At 45.4% G+C, this 22,437-nt stretch overlaps 1 protein-coding gene across 1 annotated transcript; it reads left to right on the top strand.

Annotated features, from left to right (window-relative positions):
- The first annotated feature begins 1,536 nt into the window (after positions 1-1,536).
- Positions 1,537-21,858, top strand: DCSTAMP (dendrocyte expressed seven transmembrane protein). Its single transcript, XM_029587201.1, has 4 exons — positions 1,537-1,682; positions 2,771-3,836; positions 17,856-18,191; positions 20,887-21,858. The coding sequence occupies exons 1-4, from the start codon at positions 1,537-1,539 to the stop codon at positions 20,953-20,955; spliced, it is 1,617 nt and encodes a 538-aa protein (XP_029443061.1). The 3' UTR covers positions 20,956-21,858.
- Positions 21,859-22,437: the final 579 nt, after the last annotated feature.

The raw sequence follows: 22,437 nt of genomic DNA on the forward strand, positions 1-22,437 counted from the left end.
CACATCTCTTGGCCATGCCCTGAAATGCCCTCGCCATGCCCGGACCAAGCGCACACCATGACCCTTTTAGAATAGAAGTGAGATGTGCACACTATTTTGATTTCATGTGCACAGTTTCAATTTACCTTGCCCTCATTTTTTAATGTGCACTAAAAATATTAGTGCGCACTAATTGAAATGAAACATAAAAAAAAAACAATCAAATGCACACATCTCTACCTGACATTAGCATATGAAGGGTAAGGAGTCTTTCATAATAGGAATTACTGTACCTCCCTGAATATGCAGGTGGTATGTTATGCGTAGGCATATCACGTTCATGCATATGTTTACCCAGACTGAGTGCAGGCTTTCCCCAGGGCAGGGCTGGAGAAGGGTTTGCATTTGAAGCACATACTTTTGAAAAGCAAGCGTGTAAAATGTCCCTACAATTTTCTGCAAGAGTAATTGTGTGCGGGTTGTTTTGGTGCAATCGCTGTCAAAAGGAAGAGTATGAATGCACATAAGTGCATGCACTTTACCTTTGAAAATGAGTGTAACTTATGTGTGCACATACGGTCTAATTTATGTGGGCTGTTACAAAATTACCCCCTGATGTGCATATTAAGATGGTCCCTTCAAATATTAAAGCGCAAACACTAAAATTAGTGAGGATCATGTGGAAATAAGGCCTTAACATATCAAGGGTAAGTAGCATGGTGTACCCATTTCACAGAGGCTTATTCATGCCAACATTTAACACCTGCTTTGGCCCAGACCTTACAGTTAGGCATTTAGGTATTTGCGCCAGGGTGAGACTAGACAGTGAATGTTCGTGTTGGCAGGTTGAACTATTTGGAACTTGTTACCTGATGAATTACGACCTGAAGTATGTATAAGTATGTATAAAAACAGTCAGGAAAAAGATCAAGGATTTCTTGTTTAAACAAGCTTTTGGTGCCTAGGGGGCAGTTCAGCATAACTATAACACGCACCTGTAATAAAATAGAGATTTGGTAGCAGTTTTATTAATGTCTCGTTATTGTTAATGTTTATTTTTAATTATGTATGTTTTCCTGTTTCTTGCCTAGGATTATAGATGGGTCTATGAGAAATATATTTTTTTTAAATGTACTTTTTTTTAATTAACATTTAAGATATTTAACAATGAATTAACGTGAGGTAAACATGACATATGTAAAGAGTTCAAACCACCAATACATTAGGGAAAATTAAACATATTAAATGTCACGTCCACATCTTGCGGTGGGGGAGGGGAGAAAGAAAACAAAGCACATCAGAAAAATAAACGTGACCAAGCCCCTTATTCCTATTTATAGAACCCATTCCCAAGCCCATTCCTGCTACACCTATCAATCAGCTCATGAACCACTGCTAACCAAAGGCAACAGGGATTTAAGCTTATTTTATCCGAAAGAAAGCTATTCCACTGAAGAGGGTCAAAGAAAACAAATGCATTCTCTTGATAAAAAATATTTAAATAAAGTAAGGGGACATCTGTGCACTGACCCAAGACTGCCCTGACTCACCCCCATCATGGTGGCTCTCCATCAGGCCGACTGCCGCTCAGATGGTGATCCATCGCTGCTGGTGCACCTACAATGGGGCCTGCCATGTCCTGCGCTGGTTCACACTTCCCGGTTGTTTGCCCAGAAGCCGACGTACCTTGATGATGTTGGATGGTCGAGGGGCATGAAGCACTTCAGCGAAGTGCAGCCCTTTTGAGCTGGTGGCCACGTGTGGGCCACACCAGGGGTCAGGGCTATGGCAATTTTAAAAGGGGAGAACAATATTTACTGCCTCACCTTCAGCTGCCCCTCTGTCTTGATACCCACCAGTACTGGGTCAGAGCCAACTGAGAAAAGGAAGCAAGGTTCAAAATGGTACGGGGTTGATGACTTGGCATGACCTGGAAGAAAATCACAAATGCTCATTGGCCACCCTCCCCCATCTCATTCTGAATTCCTATTGGTGGGTCATATTGTCAGGCTTGGCCCAGGATACCAGGATTCTGTATTAGGAATATTTTCTAAAGATTTGGCCTCTGTGTTTCTTCTGTATATTTCATCTTCTGTGTCATGGCTAACATTTTATCCCTGTTGTGGTGGGGTCCTCGAGGCCAGGTGATAGGGGAATAGATTAGGAGGAGGAGCCAGAAGGACTCACAGGTATGAGGCTGCCACTGAACGTAGCCTTGGTGATATGTGAGTGGAGGAGCAGGTGAATGGGCATGGCAGTGCCAAAATGATACCTAGATGGTCATTGCATAACTAATATGGGGACTAGGGGGAATGGCAGTTTTGCTGTGTGTGGCAGGCTGGACCCTCTCCCTATCCCCAGAAGACTTCAACGTGATAAGTTCCTGCTGAATCAAGGCAGGCCTTTAAATGCCATGAAGAGATGGATGCGTAAGCCCCAAGGGGAGTTAGGAAAGCATTAGGTTGACTCAAGTTCCAGGATTAGATTCCTCTGTTTGGTCTCTAATAAAGGGCCGAGGTTATTTATTATCCACTAGAAAAGATGCCTTGTGTTGTGCTTTAGGCTTATGGAGGTGGGGTGGCTGGGCTGAGGGGAAGTCACAGTTGCCCCAGTTACAGGGTTTACAACCACTAGTAGGTTGATATAGGGATTCTTGTACTAACTCTTTACCTAATGGATTTGCATAGTAAAAAGGCATCTTTCACAAATTTGCAAACCGAAAGCAACTCCGTAACTTAAATGTATGATACCAGTGCATTAACATATTTCTATTTTTTGTTTTTAATTCTAGTTTGCTTTCTCAAGTATCAGTCATGATAGATTTTGCCAAAGTAACTCAAGTGTGTTTACACGTTGTGGACATTTTTGTATCCAAGAGGAAGGCAGGGTGGAAAAATACGTTGGATCTTTTGGTGGTTTGCTGTACACTGGGCCTCATTTCCGGTGCCACCTTGTTCCTTGCTTTGCACCTGTCAAACACATGCACTGGGCTGGTTTCATCACTCGTATCTGCTTTCACCACCATTGCCATTTCCAGCCTGCTCTTTTCCTCCAAACACGTCCGCTGTTTCAGTGTTCTTTTTCTTCTCTCTTGTGGGATGAGCGAAGGCAGAAATGCACTTATTACAGCTGGAACTGGCATCGTCATATTCCATGACGTCAAAAATATTTTTAACAACCTCAGAAACCTAGCAGACAGTATAACTTGCAACCTGGAAGCAAAGCGCCTGTCCCTCCAGGTGACTCCTTTGGACCAGTACATCAAAACAATCCGGTGGATTTATGATCAAGGTGCGCTTTTCAACCCCTTCCCAGACATAGTGACCCTGAAAGACAGCATTGACGTGCACACCTCGCTTTTGGATGAAGGAGTGAAAATGAAACTGAATGAAACAAAGCTGCAGATTGAAAGAGTGGTGGGTGGCCTGTCCACCCTACTGGATGCCACATTCTTTGTGGGCCGCTGGCTGCTGTTTGTCCTGGGCCTTGCAATGGTTTTCATTGGCACGGTAGTCTTCCTCAGAAGGTATCTCAGCAAGGACAGCGTGAAGTTTGACAATGCATATATCACAAAGGCTTTCGTTAAGTTTGATGAGCGGAGGAGGAAGGAGGGCAAGACTTGTGTCCTCCCACTGAATAAAAAAGAGAGAAAGGAATATAGCCCCATTCCTACACTGCGCTTGTCCCTCAGGGAGAGGAAACATGTAGGGCTGTTCTTCCTCCCTATACTGATGAACCTTGGTATTTGGACACTGTTCACAGCCATAGATTTCTTAGTCTACTGGCTAATTTCGTCGGTGAGCAAGCATTTGAAGGATCTGCCTGAGCAAACCATTCCTTGGCTTATTTCGAACTTCGTAAGTATTGTTGCATTGACCTTACACTATGCTACCTTGAATGTTTATTCATCTGACAATACATAGAATTAAGCAAACTAAATAACATGGGACAGGGTGTTTTGGTAATGTGTTTTTCACAAACAAGTTCATTAGCTTTGGAGGACAGTCTGTAGGAGATTTGTTTAAATAATTAGTATCCATCTGTCTCCCATTCTGTGAAAGTGCAGCATGCATACTGCTAAACAGTTGGAGTTTTCCAGGGAAATGTGTGTGCAGTCTAAGGACAGCTGCTCGTAAAGCAATGATGCTTTGCTCAATGTTATCTCAGAATTAACTATTGTTTTTGGCACAGGAAAATCCGGTGAGTTTTACAAACCATACATTATAGTTGTACCTGGGAACTTTTGAGTTCTGGTCTCCCTGAGATTGCTGACAATTAGCAGAGGGTGCGGGGTGGAGGGGGAAGGAATGAAATAATATGTATCAGCTTTCTCTCTTCCACAGCCCCCCCCCCCACCCAACTAATCCACACTTTCTTTTTCTCCCACCCATCACCATCACCTGCCCTCCCGTCCTGGGATGACCCCAGCATACGTCCCCTTCCTCTCTCCCTGACCCCAGCACTCTCTTTGCTCCCTCCCCCTATAAGTCTCAGCTCCATGACTTATGCATCCTCACTCTACCCTTAGCTGAGGGGTTCCCAAGTCCTGGAATCACAGCTGCAGACAGAGTTTTGGGTGTATTGCAGCCCCTCTCCAGTTTCTCCCCACATGCTGCTTGCAGGGTCTGCTCCAGGCTCGCTCCACTTCTCTTGTTCTCTGCAGCCTGGAAGGGACGTGGCTGAGCTGTATACAAGGAGGCCCTACTGTTTTCCCTGAGACCCTGAAACTGATGCAAATTCCCTGAGACTCAGGGTGAAATCCTGAGAGTTCCCAGTTATGATTATAGTACCATAAACCTAATAGGGTTCTCTTTTTGTAGAAGGGGTAGGGTTGTGCTTTTGTTTGAAATAAAATTTCCTCTTCTGTTGCATTTTATTTTAAAAATGAAAAGAAAGAAACCCAAAATTAAGCTCATTTTCTTTTTATTTTCAATAAAGAAACCAACAGCCCCAGCCCTGGCACTTCCTGTCAAAAAACCCTGCCAGTAACCAACTTCCTGTCAAAAAACCCTGCCAGTAACCCAAAATTTATACATTTAAAGCCTTCACCTCTGTAGGCCTTTTTACACCCCCCAGACCATCTCATCCATTTTGAGGAGTCCATAAGTACAAATTTTTGCGGAGGTGGACCCTTGGCCTGAGGTGGTGTTGGTGCCACTCATGGGGGAAACCCTCATGGGACCCCACCATCGGAAGGCGAGGCCAAATGGGAAGCGGAGGCCAACTGGAGCTTCGCCAATCCCAGGCTTCATTTGCCGCAGGTTGAGCCCTTGGGTACCGGGGCCGGCTGGACTTAGGTGGGCTTTTGCATGGTTGATCCCAGAGAAAGTGTCCAAGGCAGGGTGCCAGAAAGCAGCGGAGTCACAGGATTCAAAGGGAAAGGATGGATCCAAGGTTCGGACAGACTGGAGCAGAGGCAATGCGGTTGGAGATAAGATCAAGTCTAGACTGCAAGTTAGGCAGAGCTGAAGACGAGGCTGGTTCCAAAGTCCAGACAGACTGAAGCAGGCAGCACGGTTCGGGACAAGGTTAAGTCCGGACTGCAAGTTAGGCAGAAGCCTAAAACAAGGCCAGGTCCAAGCAGGGTCAGGACAGGCAGCTGAAGACGAGGTCAGGTTCAAAGAGAAGTCAGGGAAGGCGGCTGGAGACAAGGTCAGGTTCAAGCAGAAGTCAAAGCCGGGAGGTCTGTCTGAAGGAAGAAGGAACTGGGGCTGGAGCAGGTACTGGAACAAGAACACAAGTTGGAACAGGATCAGGTACTAAAGCAGGAGAGGTACTGGAGCTGGGACAGGTACTGGAGCAGGAACTGGGACAAGCAGCAACGAAGCAAACGACAGAAAGCGTGGAGACCTGTTGCCAAGGCAAGCTTTGACTGTCAGAGCTTGCATTAAATAGGCCCAGACTAATGACATCATCGAGGAGGGCCGGCAGCCCTTGCCTGCCACGGGCCCTTTAAATGAAGCAAAGAGGTATGCGTGCATGCTTAAGGATGTGAGGAGCCACACCGGGTAGGAAAGGTCAGTTGCGGGCTCCGCGGCCGAGCAACGCAACAGTACCCCCTCTTCTAAGCCCCCCCTTCTGAGGGTCTGAGTGATTGGGGCACCGATTGTCCCTTAGCTCGTGTAGATCTGCAGACTGAGGTCCCACTGAACACGTAGGGATAAACATTTCAGAGTTGCTTCGAGCAACAACTGGGGCCCCAGATGGGGTAAGGCCAATTTTGGTGCTCCCGTGGTCCCAACAGGCAGAGAGAGCCAAAGAGGGGGGCCTATTTTCCTTTCTTTTGTTGCAGAAGGGCATGTAGACTCTGGGTCTCCTCTTCCTTGTAGGTCAAAAGGGATATGAATCCTTTCATGGCTCGATTGTGTTCCTTTACGAAGACTTCGTGTTTAATTGTTCACTGCATTAGCTGTTCCTTCAGCTGTGCAAAGACAACCTTCAGGATATTCTTTCAGAGGGAACAGGAGTTAGTCTGAGTGTTCTGAGACCTTTTACTTGGGAGAGGATAGTTAGGGAGAGCAGTAGCCACGATCAATGACCAGGGGACTCTACCAGTTTTAGACAAGATTCCGAGCACTGCGGGCCCCCCTGGATAAGATCAGTCATGGCCTAGTCAAATTGTGGCTGATGTTTTTGCAACCATGGCAGACCCAGAATAACTGGGTTCACCGGCTTAGGAAGGACATAAAAGGAGATGAGTTCTGTGTGATCAGGCCCAATTTTTAGCATAAGGGGCCGTGTGGTCCGAGTCACCAAACCAGGGAGGAAGTCTCCATGAACTGAGGAAAGAGCCAAAGGTAGTGTCAAGGGAAATGTGAAGATTTGATACTGGTCTACGAGTTCCTGCTGAATAAAGTTTCCCCCAGTGCCGGAGTCCACTAAGACCTGGGTGGCAAAACAGGTGGGGGGTTGTTGCAAGGAGGCTAGCAATAGAAATAAGGGTGATGCCTTAGCAAGACCAAGGGTTACTGATTCTGATGTCTCCCGGCGTTGGGTTATTTCCTTCCTTTCTGGGCACTGAGGCAGCAGGTGACTTGAGTTCCCACAATAGAGGCAAAGGCCTAATTGGCGGCGATGAGACCTCTTAGTGTCCTTGAGATGAATACGACCCAGTTGCATGGATTCCTCTAAGGAGTTCCCCGAAGGCGAGTGGCAGTCATAGTCGGAGAGCTGTGGTTCCCTAGGGCGATCCTTCTGAGTAGAAAGGTTTTCCCGGGCCCGCCCTTGGAGTTGTCTGTCGATCTTCCCTGTGAGATCGATAAGACCTTCAAGGGAGGTGGGAAGCTCTCATGCCGCAAGTTCATTCTTAATCCTGGGGGCCAATCCTTCCAGGAAAATGGCGTGTAAGCTGACCCCCTGCCAATTTAGTTCCGTGGCCAGGGTACAAAATTCAATCGCATAGTCAGTTAAGGAGAGAGACCCTTGGCACAAATGTAGGAGATCAGAGCCCATAGCGGGGAGCCTGCCTGGTTCCTCAAAAACCTGTTTAAAGGCCGAGACAAACTGTGGGAGATTAAAAAATAAGGAGTCGGAGTGCTCCTACAGAGGGGAGGCTCAAGCCAAGGCCTTGCCATCCAGAAGCGATTTCGGGAAAAGTGCTGAACGAAGGGTAAAATGCATATGGCATTGGTTCAGGAATTCTCAGCAACGCTTAGGGTCTCCCGTGTAATGAGGTGGTGCCGGCAAGGGAAAGCCCGCCCAACCGCAATCAGAGACCGGCACGGAAGCCACTGGGGGTGGGGGTGGTGGTGGGGCGTTGGGTTGGGTCAGAGAGTCTTGGCGAGTGGCAAGGTGGTTCATGTCAGCTACCACCAGTTCTAAGGCCGACTGGAGTTTTTCCAACTTCAGAAAAAGCCCAGGGATGGCTTTCAGCACAGCCAAATCTGCTGGGTGTGAATCCAAATGGATGTTTAGGTGTTCAAGAGAGGCAGCCAATGCCTCCAAGAACCACCGCTGTTCCTGGATCTTCAAGGTCAGGCCCGGAATGGCCTGGAGAGCAGAAGGCTCCACCGGGTCCATGGCCTTGGTAATCTGTTGCAGAGGTGGACCCTTGGCCTGAAGTGATGTTGGTGCCACCTGTGGGGGAAACCCCCATGGGTCCCCACCATCAGGAGGCGAGGCCAAACGGGAATCGGAGACCAACTGAAGCTTCACCAATACCAACCCTCGTTCCCCGCAGGTTGAGCCCTTGAGTACCAGGGCCGGCTGGACTTATGTGGGCCTCCACATGGTTGATTCCAGAGAAAGTGTCCAAGGCAGGGTGCCAGAAAGCAGTGGAGTCACAGGATTCAAAGGGAGAGGCTGAATCCAAAGTCCGGACAGACTGGAGCAGAGGCAATGCGGTTGGAGATAAGATCAAGTCCGGACTGCAAGTCAGGCAGAGCTGAAGATGAGGCCGGGTTCCAAAGTCCAGACAGACTGAAACAGGCAGCACAGTTCGGGACAAGGTTAAGTCTGGACCACAAGTTAGGCAGAAGCCTAAGACAAGGCCAGGTTCAAGCAGGGTCAGGACAGGCAGCTGAAGACGAGGTCAGGTTCAAGCAGAAGTCAGGGCAGGCAGCTGGAGACAAGGTCAGGTTCAAGCAGAAGTCAAAGTCAGGAGGTCCGTCTGAAGGGAGAAGGAAGTGGGGCTGGAGCAGGTACTTGAAGAGGAACAGGAGCTGGAACAGGATCAGGTACTGAAGCAGGAGCAGGTACTGGAGCTGGGACAGGTACTGGAGCAGGAACTGGAACAAGCAGCAATGAAACACAACAGGAAGTGTGGAGACTTGTTGCCAAGGCAAGCTTTGACTGTCAGAGCTTGCCTTAAATGGGCCCAGACCAATGACATCATCGAGGAGGGCTGGCCGCCCTTGCCTGCCACGGGCCCTTTAAATGTAGCAAAGAGGTGCACGTGAGCGCCTAAGGAGACTGCACATGAGAAGCAGACGGTGGTGGCTTCTCCGCCGCATTCCAAAGCATGCCGGCGGCCGGCAGGGCTGCGAAGAGAAGAGCTGCGCCGGAGGCACCCCCTCCCCATCCCCGGGGAGCCGGGGCCCGGCATGGCAGCGCGACACCAGGTAGGAAAGGCTGGTTGCGGGCTCCGCAGCCGAGCAATGCAACATAAATGGGGAGGAGTGATTCTCAGTTACCCCTGCTCTGCCAGATTAGTTTTTAAAAATGGCTCTGGAAGGCCAGGAGCCTGGCACAGTTATCTCCACCCAACAAAATGGCTTTGGCCTCAGCTCTTGCTAGTGCCATTTTTAATTACCGAACAGGTAGAGCAGGAGTGACTGAGGATTGCTCCTACCCCATTTGGATTCATGGACCCCATGGATGAGAGATGAGGTAACATAAGGGTGGAGGAAGGCCAGGGGTACCTTTAATTTTTAAATTTTAGGATGCCAGCACTGTTACATTTTTTTGCAGAGGAGGGGGGAGGGGGACGGGACCCTGTCCCCTGAATTTTTCTTTTTCTTTTTATGTTTCATTTGTTTCAAATAAATGAAAGAAAACAAAATAAAATAAAATACCTAAAAATGAAAAACAATGAAAAAAACCCCCAAAATGAAACAAAAAGTCAAATTTATAAAATGGAAGTGCTGACCCCTATAAGGGGACAAAGTTTTTAAAGGGCAACCATAACGTTTGCACTTTGGGGGCAATTTGTCAGCTGCTCACATTGCGTGAAAGATCTACGTATTTTCACTTGCAAACTTGCTGTGGGTAGAAAGTACACGCGGTCACTTACACTTACTTTTTCTGCAGGTAGGATTTTAACGGAAAAGTGCACACAATATTTTGAAAATGCCACCTACTTCCTCCCTAGACCTAACTCCAACCCAGGGAACAACTCCTCTCAATGAGGCTGAAAGAATGCCCCTTTGTGGAACAACGTGCATAATTTTATTCACGCTAAGAGAGATCAATTTTCAGGCCACCTGATTAACATGAATAAAATGCTTTATGCCCGTGAAAATCCCTTTTAAAATTTACTTCCCCGTTAAGTGATGCAGACTTACATAATTTCTGAAATAGTTCAAGATTCAAAATCTGAAACTTTGAAATGTGAGGTTTACTCTGATGTCAGATATGCCAGCCAACCTGAAAAGAAGCGGCAGTCGATGAGTGCAATGCAGTTAACAAATCTCCACGTACTATTTTGATCACCCTCTGCTTGGCGGCTGAGAAGGTCCACAGCGATCCAAGGGTCAGGGAAGGGCAGCGATCACACAATGTCAGTATCCAGGCAAGGGTTAAGGCAGGTGGCGGTCAAGCACAGTCAGTGTTCAGGCATGGGTCAAGACATGTGAGATCAGTCAAGGGCAAGGAGAATAGAGAACAAGGAAGGAGAGGCAAAAAGGCAAGGATTGAAGGGTAGGCACAGGGAAACAACGAGGCAAGGAGCTGGAACAAGGCAGGATCTGAAGCAACAAACACCAGCAATATGCAATTGTTGCTGAGACAATTGTTGCTGAGACAATGAAGAAGCACTGGGTTGCTTTCTAAGTATTGGAAGGCCATGACATAATCGGAGTGTGTCCCACCGTGTTTCCTACCAAGGGCCCTTTAACAGAGCAAGTTCACGCATACGTGCACCTAGAGGGGGCGCTACATCAGACGTTGATGCCTGTGGTGGCAGCTTACCAGACCTGGGCTTGTGCAAGGTAATTGCCACAGCTGATGATCGTTACAGCTTGAACAGGATCCCTGGCTGAGAGAAGAATTTGTCTGAAGTCAGAAGTGTTCCAGACCACTGTTATATCATCCAGAAGTTCAGCCGACTTCAAGGAAAAGAAGATCTGTTCTACCTGGGGTTGCCCACAGTGGAGTTGTTGAAGACTTTGTTATAGTATTTTGCTGGAATCCTATGGGTTTGGGGCCCTGGCAGAAGAAAAGATTGAACAACTGATATGTAACTCCTTGGAGTGAGGGAGTTTAGAGCAGGAAAGACTATAAGTAACTGTACTTTGATTAACTTGGTTTTTTTTTCTCTTTCTTCTCTATTTTTGCTATTGAGACCTACTTTGGAGGAATACACACTTTTATACATCTTGTCTTTGTGGATTTTACGATAAATTATGATTTTTGGAACCAAGCTAAATGGTGTGGACACTGGACAATGAGTTTTTGATGTCTCCCCTTGGACCTCCCAGAAGATTTCTGGTTCCCAGTTGGCGAATCCTGGTAAACTAAACCCATTCTGGGGCTGCACCAAGGCAACTCACCATTTCTGCAGTCACCAAAAATGGCCACCTCGGAAAGGGAGTTACCATGGTATAGTATGGATGATTATAGTACAGGCTTCACTATGCTGCCTGCTAGTCTTTCACCCCATCCAGGCCTTGACTTTTCCTCTGAGGTTGCTGCATAGAGTGTCATACAGTTCTGACTGTGATGTTTCTTAGAAAAGGTCTTGCTTTTCAAGATATTGGTGATAGATCCTTGTTATAGAAGGGCTGATGTCATTCTGTGTATTTAAGGCAACATTATTTGGAAAATAAGGTCTGGCATTTAGATTACGCAAGGGCAAACCTCTTCCAACTTGGTCTGAATTCAGGTTTGGATCTGCAAATTCATTACTTTAATTTCCTCATATAATTAGAGTCAGTTTTGATCTAATTTGAAAGCAATCATGTCCGGTTTACTCAAACTAGTTCAGACTGCAATTACTAAAGTGCACTGCTGCATTACCATGTGATAATGTGCATTGTTTATCAAAGCCTCCAATATTCCTAATGGGGTCTATTCACTAGCAATGCCTTGTGTAACCCCAGACTGGGCCCCATAAAATAAAAGACGTCTGATGTTGGGTTTTTGTGGTCTTGGCACCTGTTCTCAGGCTTCAAAAATACAATTGAACCTGGCTCAGAAGCCTTAAGGCAACATATCTTCTGCTGGACAGGGCAAAATACAAAAATTCTTCTTTTATTCTCCTCTGTGACCAGCAGACTGCATCCCTGCACAAACTCTTTAATATTATTTCTCACCATGGAATAGCAGATCCAACCTCAAACCCACAACCATGGGATTTCTCAATTAGAGTTTCACATTGTTAGCAAATACATCTTTTGCATATTCCTTATGGATATCTTGAAAACCAGACCTGTTTGTGGTGCTCAAGGACTAGAGTTGCCTACTCCATTACTAATAGCATAGAACCAGAGGCGGCTCAAGGCAATCTGCTGCCTAAGGCAAGGGATGAGTTGGTGCCCCCTCTGCCTCTCTGACCCCCTCTATCCCCTCGGCTCCCCCCCCCCCATAGACTCCCTCTCTCTGGCACCCACACTCATGGTCCCTCACACATGCTCTCTCTCACAACCCCCAGGCACCTTCACACATGCTCTCTCACGTCCCCCGGGCTCAAAATCTCTCTCACACACACACACCCCTCCACACACACTCTCTCTCACCGGGTCCTTCGTCTTCGCCATGAGCGGGATGTGCTCTGCTCGTGGCATGCCAGGGTCTCCTCCATCTTTATCATTTTCTGTGCAGAAAACGGCAAAGATGAAGGAGCCCCGGCTGCACGGGAAGGGGGGGGGGGGGGTTTGGTAATTCTGCTTGGGTCCTTTGTTGTTTTGGAGGGCAGGGTGAGGCTGCTGTTAGAGGAGTTTGGGGGGGGCAATTTTTGCCACCTCAGAATTTTGCCTCATTATAGAATCGCCCCTGCATAGAGCCACAGGTTTACATGCATTAATGCTCAGTCATGTGGGAGTGTGAACCAGCCTATTCATTTGAATAACTACTCACTGACAGTAGCCAGGATTCCCAACAGGAAACATCTCCTGTGCACATTGACCAAGGAGGAGGGGGAAACTGAAATTGTGATGTGGCTTAAAATGAAAATATGCTTCTGGAATCTTTTTTTTTTCTTTAATGCTTGGTAAGATCATCATTGCTTAATCTCTCTTTTTTTTTTTTTTTTTAATAAGTCTGATAGTTTTCAGTCTAAGCATCATGTATGGATTCATTTACCTTTCTGTTTTTCCTTTTCACATCAGAGGCAATAACAGCGGATTCTGCACTTTGCTTTGCTTTACTATGGAATATCATCTTGAAACAAACATTAGCTACTATTTACAGAGCTTCCACAACCCATGTCAAAGATACTACAGTAGCTTCAATGTTTATATTAGGGATGTGAATCATTTTTGAACAATTAAAATTATCGTCAGATAATTTTAAAATCGTCCAAAATCGTTAGAGTGCACGATACAATACAAATGCCCCCGATTTATCGTCAGGGGCATTTATATTGTATCGTTAAATAGGGTGCGGGAAAACCAGCACACCAAAAAAACCCTAAAACCCACCCCGAACCTTTAAAACAAATCCCCCACCCTCCCGAACCCCCCCAAAATGTTTTAAATTACCTGGGGTCCAGTGAGGGGGTCCCGACGCGATCTCCAGCTCTCTGGCCACGGCTGCGTTGAGAAATGGCGCCGGTGGCCCTTTGCCCTTATCATGTGACAGGGCAAAGGTAGCGCCGGTGCCATTTTGGTTCCTGGCTCCCAACGTCACGTGTGCAGGAGATCGCCCCCGGACCCCCGCTGGACCCCCAGGGACTTTTGGCCAGCTTGGGGGGGCCTCCTGACCCCCACAAGACTTGCCAAAAGTCCAGCGGGGGTCCAGGAGCGACCTCCTGCACGCAGGCCGTATTGCCAATCTTTAAAATGGCACCAGCGCTACCTTTGCCCTCACTATGTCATACGGGCGATCAGTTAGTCTTGTCTTAGCCTCCACTTCAGTGCAGCAGGGGAGAGATGAAACTGATGAGGAGGAAGAGCAGTCAGCGCAGGCACAGAGGGTGACTGAGGCCCCTGGCATTGCTTCTCAGGGTGCACCCACTACTTCAGCTCTAGTGCCAGCATCCACCCCCAAGGTTATAGAGAAAAGAGGATCACAAAAAACATTTGCAATCTGGAGCCTCTTTAAAGTGATGGAGGACCCGCATTTTGCTCGGTGTAATTACTGTGGCAGGGCTATTAGCAGATGCAAGCAAATGGGGCATCTATCTAATTTTGGCATGACGCATCATATGAAGAGGCAACACCCAACAAGAGTACTGCCATCTGGGGATGGTGGCAGAACCAGTCAGGAGACCCCTTCCAAGCAGAGTAAAGTGGTTGAAAAGCAGCAGAGTCAGCCCACGCCCTCATCCCCTTCTAGCAGTCAGGTGGCAGGCCAGCAACCCCCTGACATGTGGCAGAAGCGACAACCCACCATGGAGGAAATGGGATGGAGTGTGGTAACGCTATCCCAGGGTAGGAGGCAGGCAGCCTCAAAAGTTGTAACCAGGAGCATTGGGGAAATGATTTCCCTTGATGACCAGCCCTTGCAGTTAGTGGAGAATGTGGTTTTCAAGTGTTTTCTGAAGGTTGAAGTTCCAAATTACAAAGTCCCCTCCAGAACCACATTTAGCAAAAATGTCCTTCCCAGCCTGTACAAGCAGTGTCACAGTAGCATCCAAACGCTGCTAGCTAAGGCAGAGGGGAGTGTGCATTTTACCTGCAATATCTGGACCTCCATGAATGCTGCACACTCTTACCTCTCCCTGAAAGCACACTGGTGGGACCTGGCTGAGGCAAGGGCAGGCAGCAGCTCTATTACTGAACAAGTATCAGGGTGGAGGTGAGCTTTACTGCACACCCATCTGACGGACCAGGCCCATACCGCAGCCAATATTCTAGCATGCATCAGACAGATGCTGGAGGGCTGGCAACTACACCAGCGAGACAGGAATCCTCAGGCAGGGTTTTTTGTCACAGACAATGGTGCAAACATGGTTAAGGCAATAAACGACGGGCACTTTAAGAACATCCGATGTTTTGCACACACTCTGCACCTGGTAGTGAAGTCAGCTCTGGGGTTGCATTCCAGTGACCAAGAGAATGAATACCTGCATAGGTTAATACAGAAGTGCAGGAACATAGCAGCACACTTCCACAGAAGTGTGAAGGCGGGGCAGGTTCTCCGACAAAAGCAGACTGATTTGGAGATGCCTCACAAGCGTCTCATTCAAGACTTTGCCACCCGGTGGAATTCCACCTTTATGATGCTGGAGAGGTTAGTGGAGCTGCAGACACCCCTTCATGAACTTTCTGGTACAATGGACATAGGTGTGCAGAATCCCCTAGGGCAGGGGTGGGCAATTCCGGTCCTCGAGGGCCGCAAACCAGTCGGGTTTTCAGGATATCCTTAATGAATATGCATGAGAGAGACCTGCATACACACTGCCTCAGTTGTATGCAAATCTATTTCATGCATATTCATTAGGGGTATCCTGAAAACCCAACTGGTTTGCAGCCCTCGAGGACCGGACTTGCCCACCCCTGCCCTAGGGCATCATGATTGGTTTGTCATGAGTCAGCTGGTAAAAATCCTGCAGCCCTTCAAGGATGTCACGGAGGAGCTGAGTTCCAGAAGTGCCACCTTGGCTGACATCATCCCTATAGTTAATTTCCTGGATGAAAATTTGGAGGCCTTTAAACAGGAAGAGGGAATGACAGTTGAGGTGCTGCATTGTCTGGATATTTTGCAGCAGCAGGTGGAAGAGAGATTAAGGCCTTAAACAGAACAGAACACATACATGCTCACGACAGTCTGTGATCCCTGAGTAAAAGGGAAACCGCCCTACAGTACGATTGTCTCTTATTGGTGAAGGACCTGCTGTTATCAAAAGTCCGTGAACAGGAGCGCCATACGCAGAGACAGATTAGGCGTGAAGCAGAGGTGGAAACAGCGGGCACTTCAGAGAGTTGTGATAGCCCAAGCTGGAGCAGCATTCTATCAGCGACAGCTAGTACCTCCTCCTTTTCCACTTCAGAATGCCAAAGGCATGTTGCCCATAAAGATTCATCTGTTGTGCAACAGGCTAGAGAGAAAGCAGCTGGCATGATTGACTTTCAGCCCACCCAAGCAAAGGAGACACCAGCACAGCTGTCAGTGACACGGTATCTCTCAGAGCCGACAGAGAATATGCAGACAGATCTGCAGGCATATTGGGCACACAAGTCCACTGTCTGGTCACACCTAGCCAAAGTGGCTCAGCGATATCTGTCATGTCCACCAACCAGTGTGCCCAGTGAACATGTCTTTTCAATGACGGGATATCACGAGCCCTCACCGCTCAAAGCTGGCACCAGAGTTAATGGAAATGCTAGTGTTTTGGAAAGTAAACCTGCCTTTGCTTGGGTTTCCAAATTTTCCCTGTGAATGGCAAGATGAATAAAAGCAATTAAAAGCCTTGCAGCAGCTCCAACTGCCTCCTATGCTCCAGATAATGTAAGCATTGCAGCACATGTACCTGACCTGAAATGCTATGCCTGTCCATCCACTGTCCAGGCTGCTCGTCCCTACAAGGGCCTGACCTGAAACACTGTGCCTGTCTGTCCACTGTCCAGGCCATACATCCCTACAAGGGCCTGACCTGAAATGCTGTGCCTGTCCATCCACTGTCCAGGCCGTACATCCCTACAAGGGCCTGACCTCTAATGCTCTGCCTGTCTGTCCACTGTCCAGGCCTTATGTCCCTATGTGGGCTTGACCTCGATTGCTGTGCCTGTCCATCCAGGCCTTATGTCCCTACAAGGTTTTGACCTCAATTGCTGTGCCAGTTCGTCCAGGCCTTATGTCCCTAGGTGGGCTTGACCTCTGACCTTGATTGCTGTGCCTGTCCGTCCAGGCCTTATGTCCCTACAAGGATTTGACCTTGATTGCTGTGCCTGTCCGTCCAAGTCTTATGTCCCTACGTGGGCTTGACCTCTGTCCTCGATTGCTGTGCCTGTCCATCCAGGCCTTATGTGCCTACAAGGGTTTGACCTCAATTACTGTGCCTGTTCGTCCAGACCTTATGTCCCTAGGTGGGCTTGGCCTCTGTCCTCGATTGCTGTGCATGTCCGTCCAGGCCTTATGTTCCTACAAGGGTTTGACCTTGATTGTTTTGCCTGCTTGTCCAGGCCTTATGTCCTTTGGTGGGCTTGACCTCTGTCCTCAAATGCTGTGCCTGTCCATTCAGGCCTTATATCCAGTCCTAATGGCTGAACCCTTGTTGCAAAGGGAAACCTCAGTCTCTGGCAATTCAAACTAGTAATCCTTCACAGCATGGATTCTTAAATAAAACAAACAGTTTTATTTAGTTTCAGGGCAGAGAAGAGAACTTCCCCATTATTATTTATTCTTTTTTTATAGTAAATCATTGATTCCCCTGAAGAAGGCCTGGCAACATGCCGAAACATTGACAATGTCAAGCGCAGAATAGTGGGAGCACCGCAGCGGATAGTCTTAACCAGACATGGCGTTAAAGATACAAGACGGATTAGAACGTATCAGAACGGCAAGCAAAGCAAAGCAAAGATAAGTTAATTAATAATGGGGAAGTAGGATCACAAAAGTAAAATTAAGTTCAAAAAAATAAGGTTATGTAAAAAATGAAAAAATATTATATGGGAAATAGTAAATAACATAAAATCTAGTGCTTCTGCATGATACTGGTTGAAGCCCATTGCAGGCAAGAGCCTGGAGATTGTATTGAAAAGAGCACTTTTAATTCTGATACTAATTCCCTACATAATTAAAAAAAAAATTTTTTTAAGATTGTTCCTCATGGTTGGGAGATTTTTTCAAAGCTTATACTATGTACATTGCTTCTGTGTTTTTACATTGTTCCTATTTTAAAATTTTTAGTTACAACTAGCAGCATGTATGGCTTAGTAAAACTTGATATGCCATAATAAAAAGTTCATCAATAATATAAAAATAAAATATGTACAGTCAGTCAGTATCTATATTACCATCCATGTAAAGCTAAAATAAGGAAACTAATACATTGCATACCTGGATATTAATACAAGGAGGCTAAATAATTTAATTTTGTTTTTATGTTTTTTGTGCAGAGGGAAGGGAAAGTGCTGGGCATTGTGCCAGAAAAGAGCAGCAAGAATTCTTTCAGTGCTTCCTTTAATATTGCTCTTTTTGAGTGCGAATGCATCCCCACGCCACAGGTCTCACTTTCCAAGGCATGGATCCCACTTGGAGTCATCACTGTGCTTTTACTTGTACTTGGAATGCTCTCTGCTGTCCTGACACAGCTCAAACTGATGGTGACTGCTTCATTCTATCCCAGCAAGGAGCTGGAACGCATTCGTTACCTGCACTCAAAAGTGCTGAAGAAAAGATCAAAAGCAGCCTCCAACAATGCAAAACGGAAACTGAGTGGCATGGTCACAAAGGTGAGGCAGCAGCTCTATCGCTAGGGGGCTCTCGTTTTCTGTGGTCCAAATCTCTGCCATTGAACCGTCCTTGCATAACATATAGGACATTATACAGGGTTTATTCTTATGAAGCATTTTGAGCTCCAGGCAGCCTGGTTATCACACCCCCAAATGATGATCATCCCCCATATGCTAAAAACATCAATATCTTTATTATCAACATTGCAAAAGGGCATGAGGGAAGGATTTGCTTGTTTGAAGATGATAATTTGTAATAGAGTACACATATTGGACCAGGTGAAAAAATGAAACGAAAAGAATGGTTAAGGGTTTGAAAAATTCACTGCTAAAAGTATAACACCATGCATTTGGGAGGGCAAAAATCCACTAGATAATACTTACCATGTGACCATAAAGCATGGAAGAAATATCTGATTATTATTATTATTATTATATCATATAAAACAGGGGTGGGCAATTCCAGTCCTCGAGGGCCACAAACCTGTCGAGGTTTTAGGATATCCTAATGAATATGCATGACATAGATTTGCATACAACTGAGGCAGAGTGCATGCAAATCTCTCTCATGCATATTCATTAGGGATATCCTGAAAACCAGACTGGTTTGTGGCCCTCGAGGACCGGAACTGCCCACCCCTGATATCAAAGGACAGAAACTGAACACTGTTAAATAAGGAAGAGATCTAAGATGAGTAATTATCTCAGGAGACTGGTTGTACCAGGGAAATGTAACACTGTGCTTGGCTGCATAAGTTGACTTATCAGCAGGAAAAGAGAAGTAATATAGCCCTTGTGGAGGTCACCACTGAGACCTCAACTTGAGTACTGTGTTCAGATCCAGAGGCCACACCTTTGTAAAGACATTAAAGGGGATAATTTTGGAAAAGGATTTATGCCCCTAAACCCTGGTCTATATGCGCAAATCGCCCTTTGAAATTCAATTGAGGCCAGTAGAAACAAGATTTCGTGCGTTTTGTTCCCTGCACTTGCAGCAGGCATTCTAGGAGGCGGAGCTGAGATGAGAAAAGCATTTATGTGCACAGTTTCAATTTTCAAACCTAGGGGCACATCGGTACATGCAGGACATGTGTACATGTCCAGGTGTGTACCCATATAACCTGGGAGTGAGTTGAGCACATAAGCCTAATTCCCCATAAACTTTAGCCCTAGCCTCTTAGGGGGGCAATTTAAAGCTGACTGCATTGGTATGAAGTCTCTTTTTATTTTTTCCCCATGGGCTTTGCATATGCAAATATGAACATACTTTGCCTACTTGTACTTGTTCTGCAGTACTTTTTCAGAGTAAACAATTAGCATAAGATTTGAAAATGGAAACCTATGTGCATTGCTGCCTCCCCTGATCGAATCCCATCCCAAGGAATAAATCCATACAATGTTGCTAGAAATAGGCACATTGTACGTGCGGAGTTTTATCCACATTTAGGTGGCAATTTTCAAACAACCGATTTGCGCAGGCAAATAGATTTTGAAAGTTGCCCTCTGAGAGGATACAAGCAATTTATAGATGGACTGCTAAAATGATGCAGGGCCTGCAATGCAAATTCTACAGAAAAAGGCTTAAGGATTTCAAAATATCCTCATTGGTGGAAAGGGGAAACATGGTAGAAGCATTCAAGAATTTGAGAGGCTTTAATAAATCATAGGAAGATTAAAGTTTCCATAGAAAAGGGATTTCAAGGACAATGAGCCATGCTATGAAGTTGGAAGAAGGGAGACTTTAGAGGAAACCTGGGAAAATACTTATTTTCTGGGAAGGTAATAGATCCCTGGCCAGTAGTGAGTGATGGAATTTAAGCATGCTTGGGACAGACAGAGTATTTACAGTATAGCAAATAACCCATCCTTCGCTCCCTGCAGAGAAGAGGCAAGGAGAGAGGTGCAAAGAGGAAAATGAAGGCTGGACAAGGGAAGCATGACCCAGCGACACTGTTGGAAGTAGCAGGCTACAGCGCTCTAGAAACCAAGTGGGTAGATGTCAGGAGGTTGATGGGGCCATTTGGGATGTGCAGGGGAAAATGTTTCATTTTGTTTTGGTTTTTTTTATTTGGATTTTTTTTATATGATTTGATTTATTCAATGTTTATTTTAGTTTGTTTTGTTTGCATAACCAAAATAAACATTACATTAATAAAAAAAAAAAAAAAGTAAAAAGAAACAAAAAGAAACATCAACCCAGCTCTCCCTCATACTTCCTATAACCCTCCCACCACCCAATTACTCCTTCTGTGTGCTTTCCAAAGATGAAAGGGACAGGAAATATTAGGGATGTGCATTTGTTTTAAACAAATTATTAAAATGCGACAAATGAGGCCATTTTTAGCTTATGGCATGAACAAAAAATATCCTCGGATGAAAATTTTGTATTTGTGTAATTTAGAAAAAAAGAACCAGACCTCCAGCAGGAGCAGGCATTGGCCTGCTGAGGCCTAAACCCCTTGCTGAAGCCTAAACCCCATGCCGGGGCCTGGCCTGAGGCTGGGTCCTTTTGCCAAGGCCTGGGCCATTTTAGGGCCTTTTGAATATCGACGCACAGTTATTTTTAACTTTAGTCTGATAAATTAGCCACTTTAGGGCTTTTTAAAAATTGGCCCCACAGTTACCCCGTTGAAGACATCTGTGAGGGCTATAAATGTTCAGGCACAGCGCTAACTGTACTATCTTCCTTCCCCAGCTGCACTTCTGGTTTCCGGTGCTGAAGATGAATCAGGCAGCAGCAGAAGAAATGGATATAATGCTGTAGCTGAAAAGATTTCTTGATAACGTCAAGATGTTTCTGATGTGCTCCCACTTCTTTTTTTCATTTCATTTTTTCTGTGCATGATAATATGTTATTCTGTACGCATGCATTATCGTGAACGACTATTTTTGTAATATTAAAATATGTAGTCAACAACAGTAAATGAGTAATCTGTTCTCCTCTGAAATAAATGTCGAATCACCAGTAGGGCAATATTAACTTAACATTTAAGAGCTCTACAATTGATACTAAAGCAATTGTAAAACCCATGTGAGTTACATCCAGTGGTTCCTGAAGTGAGGATTTTCTGACTGATTACTTATTAATACTCTAAGGATTAACTTTTCTTTTTTATTTCTGTGTTCTTGTTTTCTCTTAGCTTCCATCCAACTTCTTGCTCTTGCTTTTCTTCATTTGCATTGGTATTGGATTAGCTGCTTTCATAACTGATTCGATCTATGCAAATCTGGAACCTAAAAGCTTTCTGGCAATATGAACGGTTGTGAGTGTTCTGCAAACAAAACTTCTTAAAACATGGAATGGATAATAATCAAGAGTCAGCAGAACATAGTGCACGGCCGGGAGTATAATTATCAAGTATGCCTCTTAAATATGCAGGACCATCTTCCTGTTGAGCTGGCACTATGGTGCCTACAATGACACAATGGAAGACAGGCCTAATGGAGTTACTTTATCTTGAATTTAAAACATATTGTGGGAAAGCACCACAGTCTTGTAAGAAATTTTCCCAGGTTTGGAGTTCATATACAAACTCACTACCTATTGAAATGCATAATAGGTTTACATTTATGTAAATAATATTCAGATATATTGCTCAGGATGAGTCATTTATGCCAATTAGAATGTGGGGGGATGGGGCGTTATGTTGTCTATGCTGTGGTTATATGTGTTTCAGGATTGTTTTTAACAATGAAACTTCAATAAAGATATAATTAAAAAAAAAACACAGGAAGCCAGGGTAACTCAATCAAATTTGATGTAATTTGATCAAACTTACTTCAGCAAGAATTAAACAAGCAGCCGAGTTCTGGATAACTTGAAGAATCCTTTGTTGCATTTTAGGCAGTCCCAAATAAAGTACATTAAAATAATCAAGTGAAGGCAATATCAGAGTTTGAACTACCTATCTAAAATGTTTTCTGCACAAAATAAATCTTAACCCTCACTCAGCTCAAAGTTTAAAATAAACAGCTTTTAACACTGCCTTGATCTGAGCACATGAGAATCTATAATCACCCCCTAAATTTCTGGCTTTTGTCAATAATGGTAAAGAGTAAAGACTGCCCTTTTAATTGAAAAGACTTTAAAATATCAGGAAAAGGAAGATGACTCACCCATACAATTTCAGTTTTAAAAGCATTTTAATCAAAATGATTTATATGAATTCAGGGTTCAACTGCCCATAAACAATCAGTAAAGATCTTTATGGTATTTCAGCATAAAACTTATATTTTACACCATGCA

The sequence above is a fragment of the Rhinatrema bivittatum genome, chromosome 2, assembly GCF_901001135.1.
Source record: "Rhinatrema bivittatum chromosome 2, aRhiBiv1.1, whole genome shotgun sequence".
In the NCBI taxonomy this organism is placed as follows: Eukaryota; Metazoa; Chordata; class Amphibia; order Gymnophiona; family Rhinatrematidae; genus Rhinatrema; species Rhinatrema bivittatum.

Coding starts and splice junctions, on each gene's coding strand:
- DCSTAMP (XM_029587201.1), top strand. CDS start 1,537: ATGGTGGCTCTCCATCAGGCCGACTGCCGCTCAGATGGTGATCCATCG. Junction 3,837..17,855: donor CTTGGCTTATTTCGAACTTC/GTAAGTATTGTT, acceptor TTTTTTGTGCAG/AGGGAAGGGAAAGTGCTGGG. Junction 18,192..20,886: donor TGAGTGGCATGGTCACAAAG/GTGAGGCAGCAG, acceptor TTCCTTCCCCAG/CTGCACTTCTGGTTTCCGGT.